Raw genomic sequence first — 26,100 nt, 5'->3', positions numbered from 1 at the left:
ATATAAATTTTGATGTTTTAGAAATTCAAATATCGATGAAATTATAGTGAATTTATTTGCGTAATACTTGTAGTGATGCACTGAAGGGTTGATTGTTGATTTGATGGAAAATTATTTTTAATTGAAAAGAAAACTTACCTCCATTTAAAAGGAAGTATTTCGTCAATTAAAGAAATTGAAAGAGACATGCGATGAATTAATCATGCGATGAGTAATTGGTAATTGGGTTTGAAGAATATGATATTTTGGGTGATTTTTACCTTCTTTTTAACATGTTGTCACACATAACATCATGTGAAAGAGAACATGGTGTTGCATTCGGAGAGACAATGAAAGATCAGGTTTTGCTATCGGATGGCATCGAACGCACTGTCTAAATGACGTGAATGCTATTTACTCGCTAGAGCGTGTTAACTACTTTTTTTATTAAAGAATTAAAAAACAATATAAAAATACCAAAACACCTCTATAACCCTGATAATTACCTAAAAAACGCATGTGAAAGCACAAAAATAACCCCGAATGCAAATAATTTTTTTTTTGTCTTTTCTAAGATCAAATATGTATTTTAATTTTTAACTGTACATTAAGAATGAAAAAACTAAAAAACCTTTTGTCCAACAGCTAAATATTTTTTTGATTATGGGGTTAAGAAGTATTTTTATTATTTAAAAACTTATAAAAAGTCAAAAAATTCTTGATAAACAACTCTAAATTTTATTGACACAGTCATTAAAGATATGTTTATACTGTAAAAAAACAAAAAGAAATTAAATATCCCCTAACAATATTTTAATGATCAAGAGGCATCCCTAAACAAATACCACCATTTGTTTTACTAAATAACAAAATACTAATTTCACTATAATAATAATAATTAATAATTTATGTCTTCTGCTATGGTAAAGCGGTCACGGCCTATATATTTTGTTAATTATTTTTAACTGCCACATGTGAGTCACTTGAACTTGTGACGCCCTTCTGCGTATCCTCTCTCTTACTCACTCTCTGGTCATGAATGCCTTAAATTCATTTCACGCTTTTTTCCACAGCTATTATTATTACAAGTCGACAAAAAACCTTCGACAGTTCTCTTAAGCCCTCTGCTTCTCCTAAATCCAGCCTTCAGCGTGAACTCCATAGTCCCATCTCCTTAACCCAACAAAAACACAGACAGAAAGACACTACTGCTACTCTCTCTCTTTCCAAAATGGACCCAAGTGTTGTACCCTACCATCAACAGCAGCAGCAGCAGCAGCACAAATCTGAAACTGACCATGACCAGGATAATATTGACATGGTACTCCAAACCAAACCAATCACCACCATGAACTCGAACTCCAAAACAACTAAAGATCCTTACAACATTAACATTGTCAAGTACAAAGAGTGCATGAGAAACCATGCTGCTTCTATTGGTGGCCATGCCAATGACGGTTGTGGAGAGTTCATGCCACGTGGTGATGAAGGCACCCGTGATTGGCTCACTTGTGCTGCCTGTGGTTGCCACCGCAACTTCCATAGAAGACAAGGTAGTACCAAAAGACAGCACCAGCAACAACTCCTCCTATCTCCACCACCACAAACACAACAGTTTCTCTTGTACGGTGCGCCCACTGATATAAACATGAACCGGCCAGTTCATGATTTCGTTTCACGTCCTCATGAGGATGAATATGATGATGATGATGATGACGACCTTGATCATGATCGACGCTCAGAGACTCCTGAGAGAGGTGAAGGGAAAGGGTTTATGGTGAAGAATGCTGGCAGCAATAATAAGAGGTTTAGGACAAAGTTCACGCAGGAGCAAAAGGAGAGAATGCTGGAGTTTGCTGAAAAGATAGGGTGGAGAATACAGAAACATGATGATATGGCTCTTAATCAGTTTTGCAATGAAGTTGGTGTCAAAAGAAATGTTCTTAAGGTTTGGATGCATAATAACAAGAATGCCCACCGCCGTAGAGATGGTGCTCCCCCGGTGTCTTCCGAGGCCCCTCCTCCTCCTCCGCCCGTTGGAGTCTAGCTAGTAATAATTGATAATTAATCTAGTAATTATTACTGTTCCACTCTGATCTTCAATTTCTTTCTTGGCCTCTTTAAAACTCGACAGTATCTTAATTACTACCGCTACTACTATCATAATTAGCATGATATATAGCATCTTAATTTTACCGAGTAAGATCTGATTGATGGGCATGAAGGGAGGGCATAAATTATGCAAATGATCTTAAATTTGTTTAGATTTGTGGATGGTTCTTTGAAGTAATCTGTAATGCGAACTGATCAATGGAGATACATGCACGCAAGCCTTTATTATTTACCAAAACAATAAGAGAGGTACTACATCGGGGCCAAAAGCCAACGATCATGAGATTGGATGAATAATTTAAAGTAAAATGGCATTCCATGTCGTCTGTGTATCTTCGACAGGAGGAAATCGTATCACATCTTCATAAAGTATAGAATTTAGATAAATACAGATTTAAAACAATGCATAATAAATTAAACTAGAATATGTACCATGACTTTGAAAGCTTAGTTAAGTAAATAAATGAGTATACTTTGTATTCAAATCTTACCAAACCATGGGTGTTTGAGTTTACGGTGAATGTGTTTTTCAAAATAGTTTTTCATTCGAAAATATATTAAAATAATATTTTTAGATTTTTTTTTTAATTTTTAACATCAGTACAATAAAATTATAGAAAAAATACTAAAAAAACATTATATTTTTAGAAAACACCTAAAAGCAGGAGCAAAAATTGTGTCAAATATCCCTCAAATAATATTAAAATCATTTTTGTGAATATATTGGTTTAATTATAAATGATTTACTTAATATTCGATTGAGGAGTGATCCAATCCCATTATAAAAAATGATCCTCGGAGCTGAAATTATATAATAGAAACAGTCAAAACTCAAGATATAATTTACTATTAAAAAATTATTTATTTAAAATAAAAATATATTATATTATTCTATATTTAAACATTAAAATTATAAAAATTTAAAGTATTTTGCAGGGAGCCGAGCCCCTGTTTGCCTCACCTGTTTCTGCCCTTGGCTGTATATGTATAACTGATTTAGTCTCTGCGTAAAAAATTATTGCGAGACAACGCTTACACCTTGAAATAAACCATAGAGTACCAATCCCCTTACGTAGCAAACTATAGTTGATGAGAAAAAAGATTAATTAACCATCTCATTTGTCCCTTTATTGTTATAATTTTATGAAGCTAGCCAACTACCTCATCAATTCAATTTGTTAATGTGAACCTTATTAGAGTTGATTACTAGCTAGATGGTAAAATTGCTCGCATGTCCTTCAACATGGGGTCTCCTCTTCATTAGATTTTTTATATGAGAGAACTCAATTACTATCAATCAACACTGATCATGCAGGTTCATTCTTGATATGAGATGGATCAATAAATGTTGTTTGCCTAATTATTTTTATGTTATAACTATCGATAAAGATGAGTTTCAAGCATTCTCAAATTGATTTTAAAAATCAAATGTTTTCCTTTTAGTTCACCTATGAGCAGTTTGTCTGACCGATCCTTTTCGAATTAAATTCTATTTTTTTTGGTCACTCATAAGTAGTTCATTTAATCAATTCTTTTTAAATTATTGTGTTTGATTGGTTTATCTATAAACTATTTATTTTGATAAGCTAATTTTAAATCTTGTGTTTTCTGATCGTTTTACCTATGAACAGTTTATTTTGACTGATCCTTTTCAAAATATTATGTTTAACTGGTTCCCTTCATGAGCAGTTTATTTCGACCAATTAATTTTAAAAAGTTATATTTTCTGATTGGTTCACATATGAACGGTTTGTTTTGACCGATCCTTTTTAAAATGTTGTGTTTAACTAGTTCATTATAAGCGATTCATTTCAACCAATTAATTTTAAAAACTCATGCTTTCAAATCGGTTCATCCATTAGCTAGCAGTTTGTTTTTAATTGATCCTTTTCTGAAAATTATGTGTTTATCAATCTGGTTCATTCATTAACAGTTTGTTTTGATTGGTTAATTTTAAAAATTTTCCATTCTAGATCGGTTCACTCATGAACGGTTCATTTTAACCAATCATTTTAAAAATATTGTGTTTAACTAGTTCTTCCATAAGTGGTTTATTTTGAGTGATCATTTTCTTAAAATCCTATATTTATCAATTTGATTATGAGCAGTTTGTTTTAACCTGTTAACTTTGAAACTTGTGTTATCTTATTGGTTCACTCATGTGCACTTCATCTGGCCAATCCTTTTTAAAATGTGTTTTCTAATCAATCCACCCATGGCAGTTCATTGTTAATGACCATTTCAAAACATATTTTTGTTATCATATTTTTATATATGTGATTTTCTTTTATGTGGTGATGTGTTACACACACACACGCACGCATAGTGTTATATGATTGATGTATGCACTGCAGCTTGCTTTAAGCTAGACGATGAAGGGATATTACCCAAACATTGGTAGATCAATTATTAGGTTTATAGGATTATTGACCCTAAGTGGAAACTCTTTTTTTTTTTATTGTGTGTTTGTGATCATTATTTTTTCATTTCATTAGGTGACCCCTGTCCAACTTACCACCATTCATCGAAAAGCATGAAAACATGAGTTGGTTAGGTTGCTTATGGCCAATGACATGATGACAACTCCACTAAAAATATTTTGGGTTAAGCTTTGCATATATATCATAAGCATCATTTCTAGTTTGCGCTTTTATGTTTATATATATAGTGTGTGTGTGTGACTAAAAGGATGAGATTGTGATTTAATTTTTAGAGATTATCCAGGACGAGTGTCAATTCCGATGTTTGTCGAATCAAGTCTTGATGAACAATTGATTGATTGTGATTTACAAGATTGGTTACCTGATCAATTGTTGTCATGCATGATTATCTATTGATTGTCTTATGATTGATTATGTATGATGCATATTCGTGAAATGTTTGCTTCAATAAAATCTTGAATTTTGCATTCTAATTTTGATTGTACAACTTGATTTTTTCATATAAAAGAACTTGATGAATATCAATCGACACCGTTCAAACGGGATGATTTCTTAATATGAGATAACTTGATGAATATTGTTCCCCTAATTATTTTTGTGTCTTAATCGATATGAGATTATTTCAAGGATTATCAAATAATTTGTAAAATCCTTTGTTTTTTTATCGGTTCACTTATGAACGATTCATCTAACCGATCCTTTTTCAAAAAATTATGTTTTCTAATCGGTTGTCCCATGAACAATTCATATAACCGATCATTTTCAAAATATTATGTTTAACCGGTTCGCCTATAAACAGATTGTTTTGATCAATTAATTTTAAATCTTGTGTTTTTTGATCAACTCACCGATAAGTGATTCATTTTGAATGATCCTTTTCAAATTATTATGTTTAACTAATTCACTCATGAGTAGTTTATTTCGACCAGTTAATTTCAAAACTTGTGTTTTCTAATCGGTTCACCCATGAGCAGTTTATTTTGACCGATCCTTTTTAAAATGTTGTCTTTTCACCTATTAGTTGTTAATTTTAAAAACTTATTCATATCGGTTTACCCATAAATAATTTATTTCAACTAGTTATATGTAAAACGATTCATTCATGAGCGGTTTGTACAACCGATCCTTTCCAAAATCCTTTGTTTTCTAATCATTCACCAATAAGTGGTTTGCTTTAGCTGATCATTTTTAAAACGTTGTGTTTAACTGGTTCACCCATGAACAATTTATTTCAACCAAATAATTTTTAAGAACTTATGCTTTCTAATTGGTTCACCTATGAGCATTTTATTTTGATTGATTCGTTTTAGAATGTTGTGTTTAACTGGTCCACCCATAAGCAATTTATTTTTACATATTGATTTTAAAACTTGTGTTTGATCGATTTACCCATAAGCAGTTTTTTTTACCAATCATTTTTCTAAAAATCTTGTGTTTGTAGGTTTATCTACGAGTAGTTTATTTCGACAAGCTAATTTAAAAACTTGTTTTTTCTCATCAGTTCACCCATAAGCAGTTTGTCTAACCGAACCTTTTCAAAACTTGTGTTTTCTAATTAATACACCATTAGCAGTTCATTGTTGATCGAACACTTGAAAATATATTTTCTTTATCATATTTTCATGATTTTATTTTACGAGATGATGATATGTGTGTGTGTGTGTGTGTGTGTAAGACAACACATCATCTTATAAAAGGAAATGTTATTTGGTGTGCAGTTCGTGTCCGGTTCAATCAGATTCAATGTTTTATCCTGTGTTAAAAAGGTGGTAATAAAGAATTTCATCATTTGCATTAATAATTGGAATCTTATTTTCTTAAATGCTTATATGTTTATTTTATTATGTACTCTATCGAGTCTTTAGGCCATCATTTTTCTAAGAAAGGGGATTTTTATGTACTACTTTTTTACCCTTTTTCCTTGATTAACATAATAACCAGAGAGTTTTTCTATGATTAATGTGTACACTGCAGCTGGCTTTATGATAAGCATTAGATGAGTATCATTGATTAAGTTCATATTTCCTTTATGTACTAGCCCCTTACCTAGACTTCGGTGGACCAGTTACTAGGTTCCTAAGACTATTAATCTAGGTGGATCCCTATCCAGCTTACCATCATTCATTGAAGAGCGTAAAAACATGAGTTAATATGGTCGTTCACTATAAGCAACAAACATAACAAAAAAATATTCAGGTTATAAAGAACTATTTGATATTTTTATTAAACTCGGCCCCTCGGCTCAACCTTGAAACCTCTTAATCTTAATCCTTACCTAGTCCGAATTTAAAATTAGATACATGACCTAGTTGACTTAACCGATTCATAAGTGACCCAGTCGACTAGTAAAAAAAATCCGAGAATGAAATTGAGAAAAACATGGTGAAATTAATAGATTTTTTTTTTCTGAACCTACTTCTTGCTTAACTCAAGTTTAAAACTAAACTGTATAGAAGGTTTTCTAGATAATTTTGACTAATTCAAGTTTAAAATTGGGGTGGTCTCAAGTTTTTTAGTAACAAGCAGTTTGAATACATGACATGTCGTTCAAATAAACCCAGATGACCATTTCCTCTTTGGGGGCGAAGGGTTTTTAAGAGGTTTTAAGCAGGCATTGATGTTACCTTCGTTCCAATTAAGCAAGGAAAGCATCAACCCTCCTCTTTACCAATTCTCAAAACCCAACATGTCCTCTTCAGATCCTGAAACCCAAGAAGAGCCGAAACCCTCTTTTGATGATCCAGAATCAAAAGAAGCCATAGAATCATTCACTTCAACAAAAACCCTTGAAGAAACAGACCAAACAAACGCACCCATGAGTGAAAATCAAAAAGAGGAGGACGAGGAGGAGGAGGAGGAAGGAGAGTGTGGGTTCTGTTTGTTCATGAAAGGAGGAGGTTGCAAAGATGCGTTTATAGCATGGGAAGATTGTATTAAGCAAGCGGAGGAAAAGAATGAAGATATTGTGGAAAAATGTTTTGAAGTTACCAGCGCGTTGAAGTTGTGTATGGAGGCTCATGCTGATTATTATGAGCCCATTTTGAAGGCTGAGAAGGCTGCAGAACAAGAGGCTGTTAAGCAGTTGGAGAAGGAAAAGGAGGAGGAGGAAGCTGCTGCTGCAGCCGAAAAATCAGAGTCTCATGAGAAAGAAAAGTGAGATTTTTTTTTGTTATTTTTTATTTAACAAAAGAAAAGAAGAGAACTTTGAGATTTAATTTTGTCACCGACGAGGGATAATCGGATTAAAGGTAATTATTTGATCATGCGACATGAAGATGTGTTGAGGGCATGTTGTTAATTTCTACGTGGAATAAATGGATTGTGATTATTCACTTGAATTTTCATTTAACAATTTTTTTTTATATATTGAGATAATCATATGTGTTTGGATAGCATATTGTATGTCAAATCTGTGGCTTGTTATGTTTTTACCTCGCTTGTTTTATGAATGGTGAAGTTAATGTTTCTTAATGCAAAACACTGTCGTGCCAATATGATCACCAGCTCTAAAGGTTTATATTTTGCGACCAGATGATGAGACTTTTTTAAGCAAGAATGTGTGGTTTATGTGTTCATTTGTTCAAACAAAGCAGAGTGTATTGGTTTTAGGACAATCTAATTGTGGGGTTAAGGAAAGGGTTTAGTGGATTTTCTACGGGAACGTGTTTGTCTGTTGAATACGCATGAATTGGATTACAATTGAATTATATTCAGTGTGAATGGTTGCAAGCTTACTGGCTAAAGCTGATGAGTTATCATAACTGTGTAGAACTTGTAGGATATGCTCTGCCTAACAACTCTTTTTAGATTATTTGGTTCCTTTTCTATTAGTCACTTCACCTATAAGGTTCACCTTTTGTAGTTATAATACTAATGATTTGATGTGAGTGTAGAAGCTAGTGCTAGAGACTGTGGAGTTTGAGCAGAAGACATACGGTAGATGCTACCATGTTTTCAAGATCAGAGTTTTCACGATCTGCCAATTTACAAAATAATTAACTTGGATAGTTCTATTGCATCATATATATTTTAGAATTATATAGATTTATTGATCTAGCTGCTTAAGATGTAGATCTATTTCACTTGGACAGTCACCAGTTGGTTTGTGTGATTATCAGCCTGGAAGGAATGAATTGCTTATTAAGCAAATGAACCTGTGACAGTCAAAATCTGATCCTAAATAGCTTCAACTTGGACTTCTGCTGACTGGTTAGAGGGTGAGTGGTAGAGGTTGTTGCTTTATGTTAGATTTCTGCGTTCATCCCAAGCTTGTGAATTCGTATGCTTGGTTTTTCTTCATTTTTGTCTCAATCCCCTTGCCATCTTTTGCTATTTCTGCTGTCACAAAAATCCCTTTAGTTGAGCTTTGGACCTGCAGCTCTTGATTTTTGTGTGCGCAAATGATCTGAGATGAAGAGGGGGAGGTGGGCTTCATCTTATCGCATTAATTGGAACAAAAACATCCATAGTCATGCTCTATAAGTAAAACGTTCAGTGTCCTTTCAATGCATTAGAAGCTTTATTCTTCTACTAATAGAGGATTCTGCGCAACAACATGGTTGCATTCCCTGAAAGTGCACTGGCATCACAACAGAAACTCTTGAAGATGCAGGGAGAGAATACAGTGCATGAATGGGCAAGACTGGACAAACTAAAATGATTTTTCATCCATGTTCCAATAGCAATGAGTTAAAAGGTTTGGAATCTGAATGCATAGGACATGCTTGACAAGAGGCCTGTTACTGAGGTACATTCACTCCTTCTAGGTTATAGGTTATGTGATGATGACGGCCATAACTTACATGTCTATATCGTGGGTTATTGAGGCAATACGTGTTTGAAGTCATTTGTGGTGATCCTCTTACAAATGCTTCTGCTATTAAGAAATCATTGATTCTGGACTGGTGGAAAACGGATATGATGCATCCATGATATTCAATGTATTTATTATACAGTTGGTTGGTATACTTACTATATCATTACTGGTTACCTTTTTAGCTTCTGAAAATTTCATATACATAACAGTGTTGAAATGTTAATTAGTTATTTATAACTTGTACTTGTTTAAACAGCAATCATCCCTATAATTGATTTTTTGGGTTCTTTAGTGTTTGCAACTTCGCATTTTGCAAAAATTGTTTGTAGTCATTTACTCCTCTTTATTTTACTTCTGTCTTTCCTGGTGCATCTAAAGCAAAGTTAGATGTTTAAATATTTTGTAACATTGATGCTATTATCATCCTGCTCAGTCCCAAAATGCAGGGTTTTACTCTTGGTGTATGGTCATTGCCATTGGAACAAGGTTCTTTTTCAAGATAATTTAGGTTTCATTTTCAGGGAACAGTTTCTTAGGTACTCTTTGTTATCACTAGAAGGGTTAACATTCTACCTAAAAAACACGACGATCTGGCCACGTGGAAAGAAATCTAGCTTCCATCTGGCTCCATTCTTACATCTAGGAACATGAAATATAGTTGTCAGACCAGTTTTGCTTGTTTTACATCCATATAGGTTTAGAGTTCAAATATATCAACCACTTGTTCTTCAACTAGTAATCCCTTTAATGGTAAAATAGCGTCTGCACTATATGTTCAGAAACACGAACTGAGGCCAGCAATTTTGCTTTCCTTTTTCTTGTTGGAATGGCTTCTCCGATTCTCTGTGTCCATTTCTTTCCTCCCTTTATTAACATTGGCCCTTGACTCGCTAGTTTTATATTGTTTTTAATGTTTACATGTTTAATGTTATGTCACATAAAAGCATTCTTCAGGCATGCTTGTACATGAAGGATTTATGTGATTTTCAGTTTCTTCATATTGTTGCGCACTTGTAAGCCTATCATTTACTGTGACACCTCTTATCTTTTCAGTTTCCATGTTTAATTTCAACCATTTGTAAGTGGCTGTACACCAGCCAGCAATATATTAGCAATCAGCTTTGGAAATCCTCTTCTAGACAGGTAAAATTTGTTCATCTGCACATGTTTCTCCCCGACTATTGCTTGCTTTTCATTAGGCATGGATGAGAATTCCAAGGGGCACAGCCCATTGGATCAAGGACACAAAAAAGAAGAAAGAATTACAAGCACAGGAGCATATTCCAGGATTTGAGCACGTGAATGGCCATGTAAAATTCATTTACAAAGCACGGTTGGTAGCACCTGGTTGCAAAATTCCTGCGGTTGGCTCTTGATAATCCCCTCTACACAGTGGATGTTTTCTTCGAGGAGCCATGGCAAAAGAGACAAGTAGAACTGTTCTTGGCAACTGGGCTCTCTCATCAGCATCAAGGCCGGGCACTTGTGGCCTTTATGAGATGGAGCGTGTCGGATATGGAAGAAAAGGCCATCAATAAAGAAAAGAGAAAGGACAACGCAGGTAAGCAAAAGCCTTGAATTAACCCATGACAGAGGCATTTAGCGACTGAAGTGATCGAGATTTATGAAGCTCGCAACTGTTACCCTCCAGTCGAGTATGGATGTGTTGCCATGATGCGGCCCAAACCGACTTAAGTATATGTTTAGTACTGTGAGTTTTTAAAAAAAAAATATTTTTTAATTGAAAATATATTAATATAATTTTTTTATTTTTTTCATAGCACATCAAAATTATCTAAAAATACTTTTAAAAATATTAAATTTAATGTTTTTTAGATAAAAAATAATTTAAAAAGTACTTTTAAAAATATAAACACTCATTTTAATACCTTGACATAAGACATTTTGAAATTAAAAACTTTTAAAAAAAAATGGCACAAGTATGTGATGTTGCATATAACACTGTATTCTTCTTTTTTGTTTTTTAAATCATGAAGGTTGTGCTATGAGGACAACTTAGCCTTCATAATTTTTTAATTTTTTTAAAAAAAATTTTAGGTTATGTTGTTGAGAATACCACAATTTCAAAAATGTTGTTGGGAACATGGCAACTTATAAATTATTTTGAGTATCCTATATTTTGATTATTTTTTTATTTTGCAATCAAGTTTTTAAATATTATATTTTGTAATCTAATCAAAGTAAATTTTAAAAATAAAAAAAAATGAAAATAACACCATCGTATTTATTAACTTACAATCAATTTACTTCAAGCGTGTTTGAAAGTATAGTTGCGATTGCTTTTTAAAATATTTTTTATTTAGAAATGTATCAAAATAATATTTTTTAAATTATTTTTAACATCAGCACATAAAATTATCTAAAGATACTTAAAAAAATTTAATTTAAAAAAATTTAAACTTTTTCAAAATATTTTTAAAATACAAAAACAAGCCATCATCTTTCAATTTTCAATTTACAGCATGTGACAACATTTGCTATCTCTCATAATAGCAGGCCCAACCACCTTCATAACTACCCATCAGCAGTCATTTCATTTCATTTCTGTAACAAAATTTATGTACCAAGATTCAAACTTGTTGACGTCTTTGTAAGAAAGAAAGGGGAAGGAGATGGAAAATAATGGGGTTGGGGTTTTCTGATTTTTTTTTCTTTGTATTTATACAAGATTGTGTTTTGAAAAAGAATGGGCTCTTTAATTATTATATCAAATATAATGATACATTTATAAATAAATACATATTTTTTATTTATTTTTTTATGGCGTTAACTCTTGAAGATGTAAAGTGTTACCCATCTCTAAATTTCAGATTTCAAAATATAATATTAAAAAAATTAATTTTAAATTAAAAAAAAATAACCAAACTGAAAGATATTCAGATTAATTTATCTTTTAAAAAATTAAGTTACACTGATAAAAACAACATAATCTATAAATTGTGTTGTTCACAACATAATCTATTAACCTATGTTATTTTTTAAATATTATTTGAGTTATGCAAGTTCGCCAAAACCTTTTTAAACCTATGTTATTAAAAATAAAATCTTTTTTTATCAAGGCACAATCTAGGTTTTGAGCTCCTTATAATCTTTTTCATGAGAAGAATGACAATTTATGTGGTCTAATTTAGTAAATAATTAAAGTTGATTTATTACAATGAAACCCTAAAAAGAATTTATTTATTTCAAGATAGCTACCTAAAATCAAAACTCATGTATATATATACTTATAATTAACATCAATAGAAAACAATATAAGGTGTTTTGCGACTCCAAGGCAACATATATTTAAAATTATTAAATATATATAGTTCATACTAGTTTCCCACAATCTGTTGTTGTGAGTATAAATTTGAGATGTTAGTAATGTCCCTGTGAATATTTAATTTAAAGAATAGACATAAATTCATAAAGTAAAAAGTTGATCTAGTCGAAATCCGAAAAGAAAAAAAATCCATGAGAGAATGTTGTCCAAATGTTTTAAAAACAATTTCTAAATTATGTTGGTTTTTTAATAATATCATTAACCCTGGTTTAGAGAGTCAACTTTTAAACCTCTTGATTTGATTGATTGTCTAACTTGAACTTCAAATTAAATCATATGTAAAAAAATAAACATGAACACTAATTAAACTATAGCTTATTTCTAATAGTAAGGTAGTCGAAATAAGAAGAAATCTAAAAGTACTCTTGATTTTACTTCTTATCCCATCACATATCATTATAGACTCGCATGATGATCTTAATAGATTACGTATATAATACATACACAACTTCCTGATCTATTATCTCAAAACTAGTTTCCCCTTTCTTTTCCTTTTTTATTACTTCTTCCCCTGTCTTCTTCATTTTTCTAGCACCGCCCAAAATTCAGGTCATCCATTCTCTCTCTCCACCGTAAAGAAAACCCTTTCTCTCCCTTTTATGTGACAAAACTTAGTTTTTTTTCCCTCTCTTTCTCTATCTTTGCTGCTAGTTCTCTCTTTAACTATCCATTTATGGCAATCACTGGTATTTTGTCACCACCACCGGTAGCACCTACAAGAGCTCTATTTAATCAATTTGAGGTGTATTCATTTCCCCCCTATATTAATTTGTTATTTACTTGGCTAATTTATGGATTTTTTTAGAATTAGGATTTTAGGGTTTAGTTTAGGCTTTTTTTTTTTTATTTTGCCTAAATTAACTATAGTTTAAGATTAATTAGATATAAAATTATCTAAGTGTATAAATTATCTTATTTAGTGAGAAAAATCAATGAATTATGTTACGTTGATTATATTAGTGTTAGGGTTTTACAATTTAATTTATGGTTTTTAGTAGTTTAGGATTTTTTAATGCAACTTAATTAATTTGTTATATTGATAAATTATCATTGTGTTTTGTTTAGATTTTCATATAATATGTCTTCCATAATGAGAATATTATATTATTGTGGTGGTACAATCATCGATAACGATAAATGGTATAATTTGATGTTATGTTCTGTAGAATATTTTTATTTTAAATATTTACTAATTTTTTTTATTATGAATATGAGGCTATGGTCGTGGGAGAATTTTCACATCGATTGTCTTGATGTTTGGAGAAATCAAATGTCGGTCCCTATGCATTATTTTGATATAGTTGAGTTACTTTGTCCTAATTAGGTAATGCATCAGATTGGACTGCATCAACGCATCCCTAATGATGTTGACACATTTGATGGCATGCATGTTGTTAATCATCGAGATAAAATGGATGACGATTGATCGATGGTTCATGTAGAGTATGACAATCTTTGGCATGCAACGAGAGATTGTATATTTACAAAGCGTTATTCGTTTATTGAGTTATTTCTCTGCTGTCTTGGTACATGAATATAATAAGGCGATTCATGACACCACCATAAAAATGTGTTTTGAGACATCACATGAGACTATGCATCAGCTGACGATAATCCAGATAATTACGAGTCTTGTGCACCAATATATAATCAGTCGGTATGTATAGATTAATTTTTTTTTAACATGTAATAGAGATATTATTTATATCTTATAATTGATGATATGTTCTTTTCTCGAATATTAGGTAAATTTTTTAATACGCGAGTGTCAGAGAGCTACAATTATACTTCGTGATGCTACCGAGGATGTTTTGTGCGACACTTTTAATATTTGGTTCTCATCATGATATTCTTCATTTGACGAGATTGGGGATGCTGAACGTTTGGAAAACGCAATAAAAAGAATAGGGTTGTTTATCATGCACAATGACGATATGCTCATGGTTTTGATGCTGCAGACCCATCGACGAGTTAATTTATTAGATGCAGTTTAATTATGTAATCATGTAGTTTAGTGATTGCAATTAAATCTCTTTAACTATGAAATTACTTGGAATGAAATTAAGTGAATGTATTTAAATGATTGTGTTAAGTTTGCTGTGACAAACAACTTGTTGGCTTGAGCTATTGTCTTTATGATTTTGTTATTTTTGAAATTTTGTTTTCTTAGACATGGTGCTGGAACTATTGAGACAAACAAATAACTATCATTATTATAGGTTGCTCATGTACTACATGCATGATTAGTGATTGCATATGTATTACAGATACGGTATTTGTGTGACTTCTATTTACATGTGAGAAATGTTTTATGTATTAGTTTAGAAAAATACCTTTTCCTAAACTCCAATTAGTAAGGTTGAATTCAACATAAGCAGAAATGGGAAGCAAGGACCATGGAAAAATCCCACAAGGTCAAAATAACATACTTATAAATCATAGCATAGTGTGTGTAGAAGCATTTTGATTTTGAATTGTGCAAACAACTCCTTGATTTGAAAGAGAGGGAAGAGCGAGAAGCTCTTCTTACTACAACAAAACCTAAAAGAGACCAAATCTGACGTTGAAGTGGAGCTACCTACCAAATCCAGCCCCTGTCTGTAACCACCTGTCTTTCCCTTACCTACTTGGTCAAATCCCACCGCACCACCTCTCTCTCGTCTCATCGATCGAGTCTAATGGTTCTTACTTCTTCCCTTGTTTCTCTCCCATCCCATCCCTCTTCTACATATAAATCCTCTCCCCCCTGCTCCTTCCAAGCATCAGCCAAACTCTCCCCCCTGTCTCTGTCTTTTCGTGTCAAAAACTTAGCTCTTTGTCTATTCAATCAAGCAATTATTACCTCCTACTTGCTATCTAGTTTCAAAAGGGTAAAAACAAGCGAAAGAAAACATACACACCATTTATTTATTTGGCTAGGATAAACCTAGCTGCTAGCTACTCTCTTGTTTCTCTCAATATCCCATTCTTAACCCAGTATTTTGATTTCGAAGACGATCAGAAAGATTCATGGGTCGCTCACCTTGTTGCGAAAAAGCACACACCAACAAAGGTGCCTGGACTAAGGAGGAAGACGAGCGCCTAATAGACTACATCAGGGTCCATGGTGAAGGTTGCTGGCGCTCTCTCCCTAAAGCTGCTGGTAAGGAGTAATTAACAAGTTGTTCTTTGATATCTATTGTCTCTCTGTTTCTCTCTTTAGCTTTTCTAAATTTTTTCAGTGTTTTTGTTTGTGCAGGATTGCTTAGATGCGGGAAGAGCTGTAGATTGAGGTGGATAAACTACTTGAGGCCTGATCTTAAAAGAGGGAATTTCACTGAAGAAGAAGATGAGATTATTATTAAGCTCCATAGCTTGCTAGGAAACAAGTAAGCTTCTATTGTCCTTAAGAAATGAACGGAAAGCATGGATATTTTTATGGATTTCATTCAAAAGGAGCAAGCTTTCTTTCTTGCTAATGGTAATTAAATAGGGTAGCTTGTTGATTAATCATTTTATTACTTGCAGATGGTCTTTAATTGCTGGGAAATTACCAGGAAGAACGGATAATGAGATAAAGAACTACTGGAACACGCATATCAAAAGAAAGCTAATTAGCCGTGGCATTGACCCGCAAACACACAGACCTCTCAATGAGAAAACCACCACCACAACCACCGCTACTTCCACCACCAAAACCACCCAGTTAAACTTTAAAAACACCCCACCTCAATCACTAGCTGAAATCAGCATCTTAAAAAGCCAACTTGATTCAAAATACAACTCCACCAAAAGCAATGACTTTCTTAGCAGTCTGTACTCGAGTTTCAAACCCAAGAAAATAGAGACCGCTTCTCTTGAAGAAAACAACTGCACAAGCTGTAGCACGACAACTGATGAAGAACAACAACAAAAGAGGGAGAGTCATCATGATCAAGATATCAACTTGGACTTAACTATTGGGCTGGCTCCAACAACCAAAGGAGAGTCAACTCATACTTCTTCCAACTCGGCAGAGTCCAGACTACAACAACCAGTTTCTTCTCGCCAGTTATTTGGCAGTGTGTCAACTCGGCCGGGTTGTTTGTGTTGGCAATCTGGGGGTGCAGGATGGGAATCGTGCAGGGATTGCCAGAATCATAGATATTATTGTTGGAAGTAAATTAAAGTTAATGGTAGATTTAATTTTTCTTTCTTTTTCTGGTTAGATGTGTGAAGTAAATGGTTTTGTTTAGGAACTCCACCATTTTCAACTTCTTCACCTGACCCTGTAATCATAAAGGCAATTAAAGAAGATGACGTGAAGCTACATCCCTATCGCGGCATGTAAAGAAAGAAACAAAACAATTTTACTCTCTGCAAATGGAGCAAGGCCTTTTTTAGATTCTATAATTGACTGCAGAAGTTATTTTTTGAAATATTTTTCTTACAAATATATTAAATAATATTTTTTATTTTTTACAATTTATTTTACAATTTTTTATGTTATCCTTTTAACATTGGAGTAAAGTAATCTCTTGTCACTCTTTTTAAAAAAACTATATTTTACGTATTATTGATAAATTAAATATTAATTAATCTAACACTGGAAATATTTTTAGGTCAAAGCACGCAACGTTTTTCATTTTTTAGGCCTTGATCATAAGAAAAACCAGAGAGAAATCGATCTAGCAGCCCTTCTCCCCTGACCTCATTAGTCATTGCCTGTATATTGAATAAGAAACTAAAGAAGAAAATATTAGTTTCCAATTTCCATTGGAATAAAAATTTCTTAAACTATGGATTGACTTTTATTTGGGTCAATAATATTTATGCCGTAACACAAATACTTGGAACTTTTATAGCCAATACTGGTTATTTTTATGTTTTACAAGTATTTTTGTAAAAATTAAAACTTTTTTTAATTAAAAGAATTATTATTATTTTAATATATTTTTAATTAATATACTTAAAAACACCCAGAAATTTACGGAAGGGTACTATTTAACCAGGTAACAATTGGATAAAATTGTCGCCTTGAAAGGGTTTTTTTATTTTTTTCTCCTGATCCGGATATTTGACTTGCTTTCACATGATTTTAGGGGCGAGTTCCTCTTAATTTCGATGGACCCTATCTCACCTAACTAGACCTGCCGAACAAAGTACACTGTAAATGCTCAATCTTTTTCCAGAAATCTCACACATCCACCCATGACCCGAAAAGGGGTCAATAGAAGAGAGTGTTGTCCCATTGTTTTAGAAAAAGGAGAAAAAAAGTATACATTGACCTTATTATATAATGGAACGATTAATATTTAATTGGAGGCACCATCTGTATAAATAATCTATTCTTAGTTTGGTAAAAATGGTAATTAAATTTAATTCTAATGTAGGAGAATTAGTTTAGAAATTGGAAGTACAATTCTTATGTTTTAACATCATAACTAAAATCGTAGAAGCATTTAATCCTACACAAGCAATGAAATAATACGAAATTCCACATCTTGTGCTTTTATAAAATATATGTGCATGAAACTCAAAAGTATCCATAGGCTCCTTGGGCTATGGTGCGCTTATCTCTAATCATTATTAGGTGTAGTTACAAGCTAATTCAATTTTTTTTAGGTTCAGTGTATGAGTTGAACATAACTCCTTTCATGTTCAATGTATAACTAAAAGGTAACTCTATACTGGATATCTCGTATTTTGGGCATGGATTAGTAATTATGTTACCCATCACATTCCATTAAATACGAACAAACGGTTTATATTTTTATTAATTAGATATGATGAAACGAGTAGTAGAGTAATATTATTTTACTATTACGAGATTATATCTTTACCTTTCCTACGTTGTATAAAGCAGGTCAAGTCAGTTAATATAAAAGGAAACACGGATATACAAAAAAATATATTAGAAACCTTATACTATGAGATATAAACACAATCATTCTTCTTCTCTAATTTCTACATTTAGTTCTTCTTCTTCCTTTCTATTTTTATAAAAACCCATTAATAATTAACAAAAAAAAAATTAGAATAAATAAGGTATATTTATCATTTATATTTTATGAAATGAAAATTACCTCTACTTAGTAAAAAATTCCGAATACAAAATAAAAATTATCCAAGACCCTAATTATCAGATATACATGAATAATAATAATAAAATATTTCTTAAATATTTTAAAATATTTTATTTATAATTTTATTTCCTTTAAATCTCCCTAACTAGACTAATTAACTGCTTTAGTGATTACAAATTAACAATTTGTAAATCATGTGTATGGAAAGTTTTATGCTTTCTTTTCTTCTCTGTTTTTTTTTTTTTTTGTTAAAAAAGAATGTTCGAATTTAAACTTTAGACATGAGCACAAATTAAGTTAAAACCTCGTCGGCAAGAGATGGTTTTATGTTACCTAACAAAGGTAGAAAATAGACAGGACGACGGAAGTGGTCAAACCTACAACACAAATTAAGTATAAAGTTAAAAGGCGTGAGAAAAAAAGTTTCCACGCACTTTATTAGCACTTTAAATTGTGACCATAGTTTTTTTTCATTTTTTTTTGTGGTTATTTTTTTAATTTAATTTTTATATGATGTATTTATAGGATTAAGCATAAAGTTAAAAGGTGTGGAAAAAAAAGTTTCAACGCACCTATTAGCACTTTGAATTGCGACCATAATTTTTTTCATCTTTTTTCTTGTTTGGTTATTTTTTTTTAATTTAGTCTTTATATAATGTGTTTATAGGAATTTAGAGTTGATAATTTATTTTAATTTATCTTATCTTTTACATAATTATTGCGATATCAAAAAAATATTTCAACATCAGAGTAGTATCAGAAAAATATTTCAGTATTGTGGTATGATCTATTTTTAAAAAAGTTCAATTAAATAAAAAATAATTTTTTTAAAAACTAAGTTATTAAACTTTGTGGAGTCAATAACCCGATTTGCAAGTTTGACACAGTAACCCTGTTACCTAGGTTCGCAGGTTTAACAATAGTTTTTCTTTTTATTAATTCAACTCAATTATGTGATCGTTTATTTTTCTTTTTATCATATAGTTAAAAAAATAGTTTTTTTAAAAAAACATGTTATTAAGTTTTAGAACGTCCATTGGCCTGTTGACAGGTTTAGTGAAATTTTCTCTTTTTTAAAAAAAATTATTTTTCTTGATTTCAATATATTTCGATATTGGGTTTGTTGAGAATTGAGTTTTATAATTTATTTTATTTTACTTTCTATGAGGTTATCATGTCTTAAAAAAAGTTTAAGTATTGATTTGACGCTTGATTTTGCAATTGTTTATTTTTGTTATTATATAGTTAAATAAAAAATAGTTTAGAAAAAAAACAAGTTAATTATTAATCCTAATGGAGTCCATTACCTGGTTTACAGGTTTAACTTGTTGGCTCGAGTTACATGATTCATGGGTTTAATAGGTTTACCCATCAAACCTGATATGTTTGCTTTTTAATTTTTTGTCCTTTAATTTTTTTAATTGTTTTTTTTATTTCATTCTTCTCCAATATTGGATTGGCTGAAAAATAGAATTCATGGTTTATTTTTTTTACTTTCTATATGGTTATCACGATCACAAATAAACATTTTTTTAGGGTTGGTGCTCGATTTTGTAAGAATCTAATTTTATTATAAAATTAAATAAAAAGAATTTACATAAACAACAAAGTAATCAAACCCATTGAAATACATGACCCAAGTCGCAAGGTAACCGAGGTCGATCCAATTTGACATCGTCTTAATATTAAAAAAAATCATCGTCTTAATTTTTTTTAAAGTCATGTCATGTTTTTACCTGTCATTCAAGTGTTTTTTAGATCCATTAAATTAAATGATTCACTTTAAATCAACTTTCACACGATTTAATTCAAAACTCAAGTTAGGTAAAGAACTAAGTTAGCAAGTTTAAAAATCAAACTATTTAATTAAATTTAATAATATTATCAAAAAAATTCTATTCTTAATATTTTTAATCATACCCGTAACACAACGCCAGCAAATATACCAGTCAAATTTATAAACCATGTATACCAGTCAAATTATACCTTTTGGTTTGCACGAATTAACTGTGCTGTTATGTGCTCAACAACCTAGTAAAATTGACAATACAAATCAGTGTACTCTGATTGTGTTTTTATAGTCCTAGACCGACCGCCGGTGGTTTAGTTGGTACTTCTAGAACCTTAATAGCACCAAAGGGGAAAATGCCAAAGCAAAAGAGGTAGGCTTACCAACAATCCACGGGACCGTAATTGGTTTATAAATTGGCATATATATATATATATATATATAAAAATCATAAACCACGTGTTTGTATGGAATCTTATTACATGCATGGTCCACAAAGCATGCCGGAACTCTCTCCCAATTCATTAACTATAGACACGTAAGCTAGTAGTTTATGTTTCCTTGTGCAATGTGTGAGATTCAAGCTAGCTTGTATGCATGGGACTGGCTGATGATACTATGATCTGTGCATAATTGATTAATGCATATAATAATAATAATAATAATAATAATAATCTGGCCGTCTTCTGTGTTAAACTATCCAAATCCCTACCGGTACAAGCTAGTGTGGTTTTTCAGATTTTGCAAAACGCCTATGGTGGTCAGGAGACAAGAGATCAGAGCTTATACTATCCCATATATATTGGCCATAGGCAAACCTCTGGGGCGCAGTAGTACCTTAAACCTTATTTATCAGTATAGTCAAAGGATTTAATTTCAGAACCACGTCGATCTCGCTTACTGGGGAGAGACGAAAAGAACATGTGACATGTTTGGGAGGTAGGTAGGTAAGCGAATCTAGGATTAAAATTATGGGAAATTGTGAAGAAAAGAGATCGAACAGTTTAGGTTAGTTAGGGTTTGGTGGTGAGGAAGGGTCACAGGAGAGACAGAGAGGGTGTCATGTGCCCATGCAGTACTGAGGTATATGTGATCCCTGCAAATATTAATGGGAATTCATGGGATTTTAGCCATCCAAACAAATTTGACCCTTCCTTTTCTTTAAACAAAATTAAATTTCCAGTTGTCTACAGGTACCCAATGCCTTTAGCTATATATCTAAGCTTCCTTTAATATATATATATATATATATATATATATATATATATATATATATATATAACTCCTTCAAGTAGAAATGTTTGGTTGATTCATATTCATTTATAGACATTTATTATGCAAGTTAATTGGTGCGTGTGGTACATGTGGTCGGGTGTTTTCTGTGCCTTTGCAAACCTAATTAGGTGAACGAGCAATATTAAAGCTTACGTACAAGCATGAGGCACCCTTTTGCTTAATTTGCCTGTCAATCTGACTCTGCATGCGCCCATGTTTAGCAGTTGATGGATGAAAGAGTTTTCTGTCTGCCATAATCCATTTCTATATATATATATTTTCTTGCCTGGTCCTTTGTATAGTATTTTTTGCCTCCTCTTTGCTTGTCAAAGCCCATATGGGAAGCATAAAGAAATTAGAGTGAGGAAAATTGAAGAACAGGGGAATTAGGGTAGGAAACGTCTGAATTGTAAAAGATTTAGAACAACTCCTTTAATTAGGTTGTATCTTACAAGTCTTGCCCCCTCATTGGAAAATTAACTAATCATTTAAAAACAAATTAGGGTTGAAGTTAAAAACAACAATAAATTGATTGTTTTAATTATAATTAAAATATTAAAACACAAACAGTTATAATTAGTAACTTCCCTTCTCATTACCATAATTTATTTGATTATTATGTAATTGAGGAGCATTATCCCCATTTAAACATGCATTAATCCTAAATAGGAATAAATGAGCTTGTTTATAGCCTCATAATGACAATTACAGCAAAATTTTTATCCAAAAATAAATTAAAAAGGAATTCATAGTAAGAAAATTGATATATACCTGCCCACAGACAAGGATATCTTGATTAATCAGTCACCCTTTGACCTTGGATATAGACATGTAGCCTGTTTTAGGTAGCTTTTATGTTTGTATAAAACCAAACCTTGTTTTTTTTTTTTTGTGGGATCCATCAATAACTGATGTCCATCCTCGGAAGCATTTTCTACCGACTTTTTTTACTTGGGTTCAATCAATCAAATCAATCAATGTTATGCCATTTAATTTTTTATTTTAACCTTTTGTTACTTTTAACGTACCAAAATTACCTTCTTTTCTTCTTCCATATCCTAGAGAGATATGAGATTTATAAATATATTTAAATTTATTATTAAAAAATAATATAAATTAATTTTAAATTTATTTGGGTTGTGCAAGTCTCAAAGGTAAAGAAATTTTATTGAAGAGAATATATTAAAAAATAATATAAATTATATTTTAAAATCTCATTTAATAAGTTAATTATTTTGATTGAATTGATTCTTTAATATTAATTCAAACCTTCATTTTATCTGAATATTTTAAAAATACTTTTTGCTTATCAATAACTTTAATTATAATTAAAAAATCGAGAGTGTGGTAATAATTACTTGGGTTGTGCAAGTTTAAAGATAAACAACTTTTATTTGAGAGAATGTATTGAAAAATAATATAAATTATATCTTGAAATATCACATAATAGATTAATTATTTTGATTGAATTGATTCTTTAATATTAATTCAAACCTTCATTTTATCTTAATTCTTTAGAAATACTTTTAGCTTATCAATAACTTTAATTATAATTAAAAAAAACGCATATATTTATCAAGCTAACCACTATAAACTTGATTTTTCTAAACTTATTTTTCTCTAATAAACTTGAATTTTAAGTCAACTAGGCCATAATTCCACGTGAGCCCATCTACCCGGCCGTATATAGCGTAGAAGGAAGCAATTTACGTGACCCATGTGGCTGGGGTTCTTTTCTTGATTAATAAATAATGGAGTAATTTACATTTAACCTTTGAAGATTGATCAAAGGGTGGGTAGAAAAGTGATGTTAGAGATTTTAACTGCCCCTGTCTCTTGTCATCAATTCGTGGGGTCTGATTTTTGGCCCCTTTCTTGTTTGTCCATGCACATTTTTCTCCATTTTACTACTATTTAATACTTAATTTCGGTGATATATATATATATATATATATATATATATATATATATATATATATATATGTTAGACGGTGATGAGAAAGTAGAAGCATCTAGAAGATCAGAAAAAGAAAAAAGAAAAAAAAAGGGTTACCCACAGAACCCTAGTGTGTTTAGTTTTAGGAGTGATGACACCATCAGTGCCAACTCCTTCATAGAATAAGCCTGTAATCACATGATAGGAAGAAAGCACCTCTCTGTAAAGTGCCCATTTATCTATCAAAAACTAGTAGAGCTCAGGTGGCATCTACAGAGTTCACGTCGTGTTGAGCCTCTCTTGTCTTGTGCCACTCGTAAGCGCAACTCAGCAACAAATGACAGGTAATTGAATCTTGGATTAAAAATATAATGACGACAAGATTCAAAGATGACATGATTAAAACTTGAGATTTTATGGGTTTAAATATTAAGAAATATATATCAAGAAAGTAATATTGAGTTATTTTGAGTAGATTGGGTTTATGTAAAGAATATATTGTTAAACTTTTGAAAAAAAGAACTTAATCTTTATTTATATTGATCAAAGATTGAATTATAAATATATATTAATAAGGGTGAAAAGAATTTAGATATAAAGCAGGAGTGATCTTACTTCAATTGTGTAATGCGCAAGGAGCCTTTTAATTATTGGAAAAAAAATAAAAAAAATAAGGTCCCTGGGACCTGGATTTTGTTCTAATTTTATTATTATATATGAGTTATAATCTTGGTTTCAGTTGTAAAAGGTCTTCTTAACTTGAGATAATTGATTAATTTAATATTTTATTCTACTAATCATTTATATTTTTGTAATTTTTTTGTTAGAGAATAATATAAATTATATTCTGATACCTCACCTAACAGTTTAAGCTATTGAGTTGAAATGATTTTTGACATGGTATTAAAGCATTGATGACCAAATAGTTACGACTGAATCTCACCATTTATGAGAAGATGTGTTAGAAAATAATATAAATCATATCCTGAAATCTCACATAACAGCTTAAACTATTGGGTTAGGATTATTTTTTGATAATTTTTAATTGGATTCAGAGATTTTAATAAAACTTTTAGAATCATTTTAAATGTTTGAATTCTAAAAGAAATTCAATATCTAAAAATCAATTTTATTTACTACACTAAAAGAGAAGAAATTAATGCTAAAATTACCTTCCTTAAAATACTTATCTACTCGTTTTTGTTAAAGATATTTGAAGGAATAAGATGGAAATAGCGAGGATAATATAAAAAATAAAAAATCATAGAAACTACAGAGGGTTAAGCAGTAGCAGCTACAAAGACGCGGGCCATGGCATCCAGAAAATGAAAGGTAGAGGCTGATAGGCTTAGTGACGTTAGAAACTACAGCTACCTTTGTCTTTGTTCATCAATGCATGCATGGATCTGGCTACTTTTGGTTTTTCCTTTAGGGTTTCTGCTGTGTAAAATGATTGATAAGAAAAGAGAGGGAAATTAATGGGAGTTGGATTTGCATCTAGAAGAGCTGCACGCAAGAACCCATGTTACATCTACCTAACTCTGTTGACCTGTTGCATCTCTCTCTGGATTGTGACACCTCTCCATGTCACTGTCGAGCTTCCATGGCATCTATAATTCACCTAATAGTCACATGCTGAGGAAAGAAGACCCTTCTAGTTAGCCCCAGCTAAGAATTTTGATGCTGGCAACTGGCAGCCGCATTGTATACCAGAGAAATCAAACCCCCACTTGGAGATGATCATCATGGCAGCCTGAGAAAAATGGGAGAGGAGAGCCAATAACACAACTGGTCGCCATCATCGTTGTGTTTAATATTCTCAACACACTAATTGGTTTTTAAAGCTAGATCAGTACTATAATCAAACGCATAAAACTGTTGGGAAAATGGTCTTATTGGTTAATTAAATTCTGCAGTATATAGGGTCAAACACATGGCCATTAATAAAACCAGTGGCGAGGCCTGGAGTTTTCTTCAGGGGACAAATGGAAAAACAAAGTGTATCGTCCATTTATTTATTTATTTATTTTTATTTAGTGTGCACATAAAGAATCGAACCCGGAACGAGAACGGAACAAGGTACACGATTCACCACAACAACTAGGCCCTCAAGTACTATATCGTCCATTTATTGAAAACACTGAAAGGTGTAACACATTACTATAGACTTATTGTTCAAAGTTTTTCTTTATTTAATTTTATTTTGGTCTTTTAACTCTCTCTTCTTAGAAGATTGCGCTTTTTGTAGCATAAATTAAAGAATAACTGAATTAAATTTGTTTACTAAAAAGAAAAATTACAAGGTGGAGAATCAAAGTAAAAAATGCATCATAAATTTCTTACAATTTTTTTTTAACTTTTT

The 26,100-nt window shown here is 31.6% G+C and overlaps 3 protein-coding genes across 3 annotated transcripts; all 3 read left to right on the top strand.

Annotated features, from left to right (window-relative positions):
* The first annotated feature begins 1,210 nt into the window (after positions 1 to 1,210).
* On the top strand, positions 1,211 to 2,026 carry LOC133668661 (zinc-finger homeodomain protein 2-like). The gene has a single exon (XM_062088613.1). The coding sequence runs from the start codon at positions 1,211 to 1,213 to the stop codon at positions 2,024 to 2,026; it is 816 nt and encodes a 271-aa protein (XP_061944597.1).
* A 5,020-nt stretch (positions 2,027 to 7,046) lies between these two features.
* LOC133668270 (uncharacterized) lies at positions 7,047 to 7,927 on the top strand. Its single transcript, XM_062088045.1, has one exon. It carries the CDS (start codon positions 7,150 to 7,152, stop codon positions 7,687 to 7,689), a length of 540 nt encoding a protein of 179 aa, XP_061944029.1. The 5' UTR covers positions 7,047 to 7,149; the 3' UTR covers positions 7,690 to 7,927.
* A 7,249-nt stretch (positions 7,928 to 15,176) lies between these two features.
* Positions 15,177 to 17,065, top strand: LOC133667917 (transcription factor MYB8-like). The gene is made up of 3 exons (XM_062087628.1): positions 15,177 to 15,836; positions 15,933 to 16,062; positions 16,202 to 17,065. Exons 1-3 carry the CDS (start codon positions 15,704 to 15,706, stop codon positions 16,833 to 16,835), a joined length of 897 nt encoding a protein of 298 aa, XP_061943612.1. The 5' UTR covers positions 15,177 to 15,703; the 3' UTR covers positions 16,836 to 17,065.
* Positions 17,066 to 26,100: the final 9,035 nt, after the last annotated feature.

Source organism: Populus nigra, chromosome 11 (genome assembly GCF_951802175.1).
Source record: "Populus nigra chromosome 11, ddPopNigr1.1, whole genome shotgun sequence".
In the NCBI taxonomy this organism is placed as follows: Eukaryota; Viridiplantae; Streptophyta; class Magnoliopsida; order Malpighiales; family Salicaceae; genus Populus; species Populus nigra.
Note: the sequence above shows the minus strand (reverse complement) of the source record. Positions and strands in the feature narration are given on the sequence as shown.

Bases quoted from the DNA above. Each gene is read 5' to 3' on its own strand.
- LOC133668661 (XM_062088613.1), top strand. From the start codon at position 1,211: ATGGACCCAAGTGTTGTACCCTACCATCAACAGCAGCAGCAGCAGCAG.
- LOC133668270 (XM_062088045.1), top strand. From the start codon at position 7,150: ATGTTACCTTCGTTCCAATTAAGCAAGGAAAGCATCAACCCTCCTCTT.
- LOC133667917 (XM_062087628.1), top strand. From the start codon at position 15,704: ATGGGTCGCTCACCTTGTTGCGAAAAAGCACACACCAACAAAGGTGCC. The intron at 15,837-15,932 runs GTAAGGAGTAAT...TTGTTTGTGCAG, and splicing joins CTCTCTCCCTAAAGCTGCTG to GATTGCTTAGATGCGGGAAG. The intron at 16,063-16,201 runs GTAAGCTTCTAT...TATTACTTGCAG, and splicing joins CATAGCTTGCTAGGAAACAA to ATGGTCTTTAATTGCTGGGA.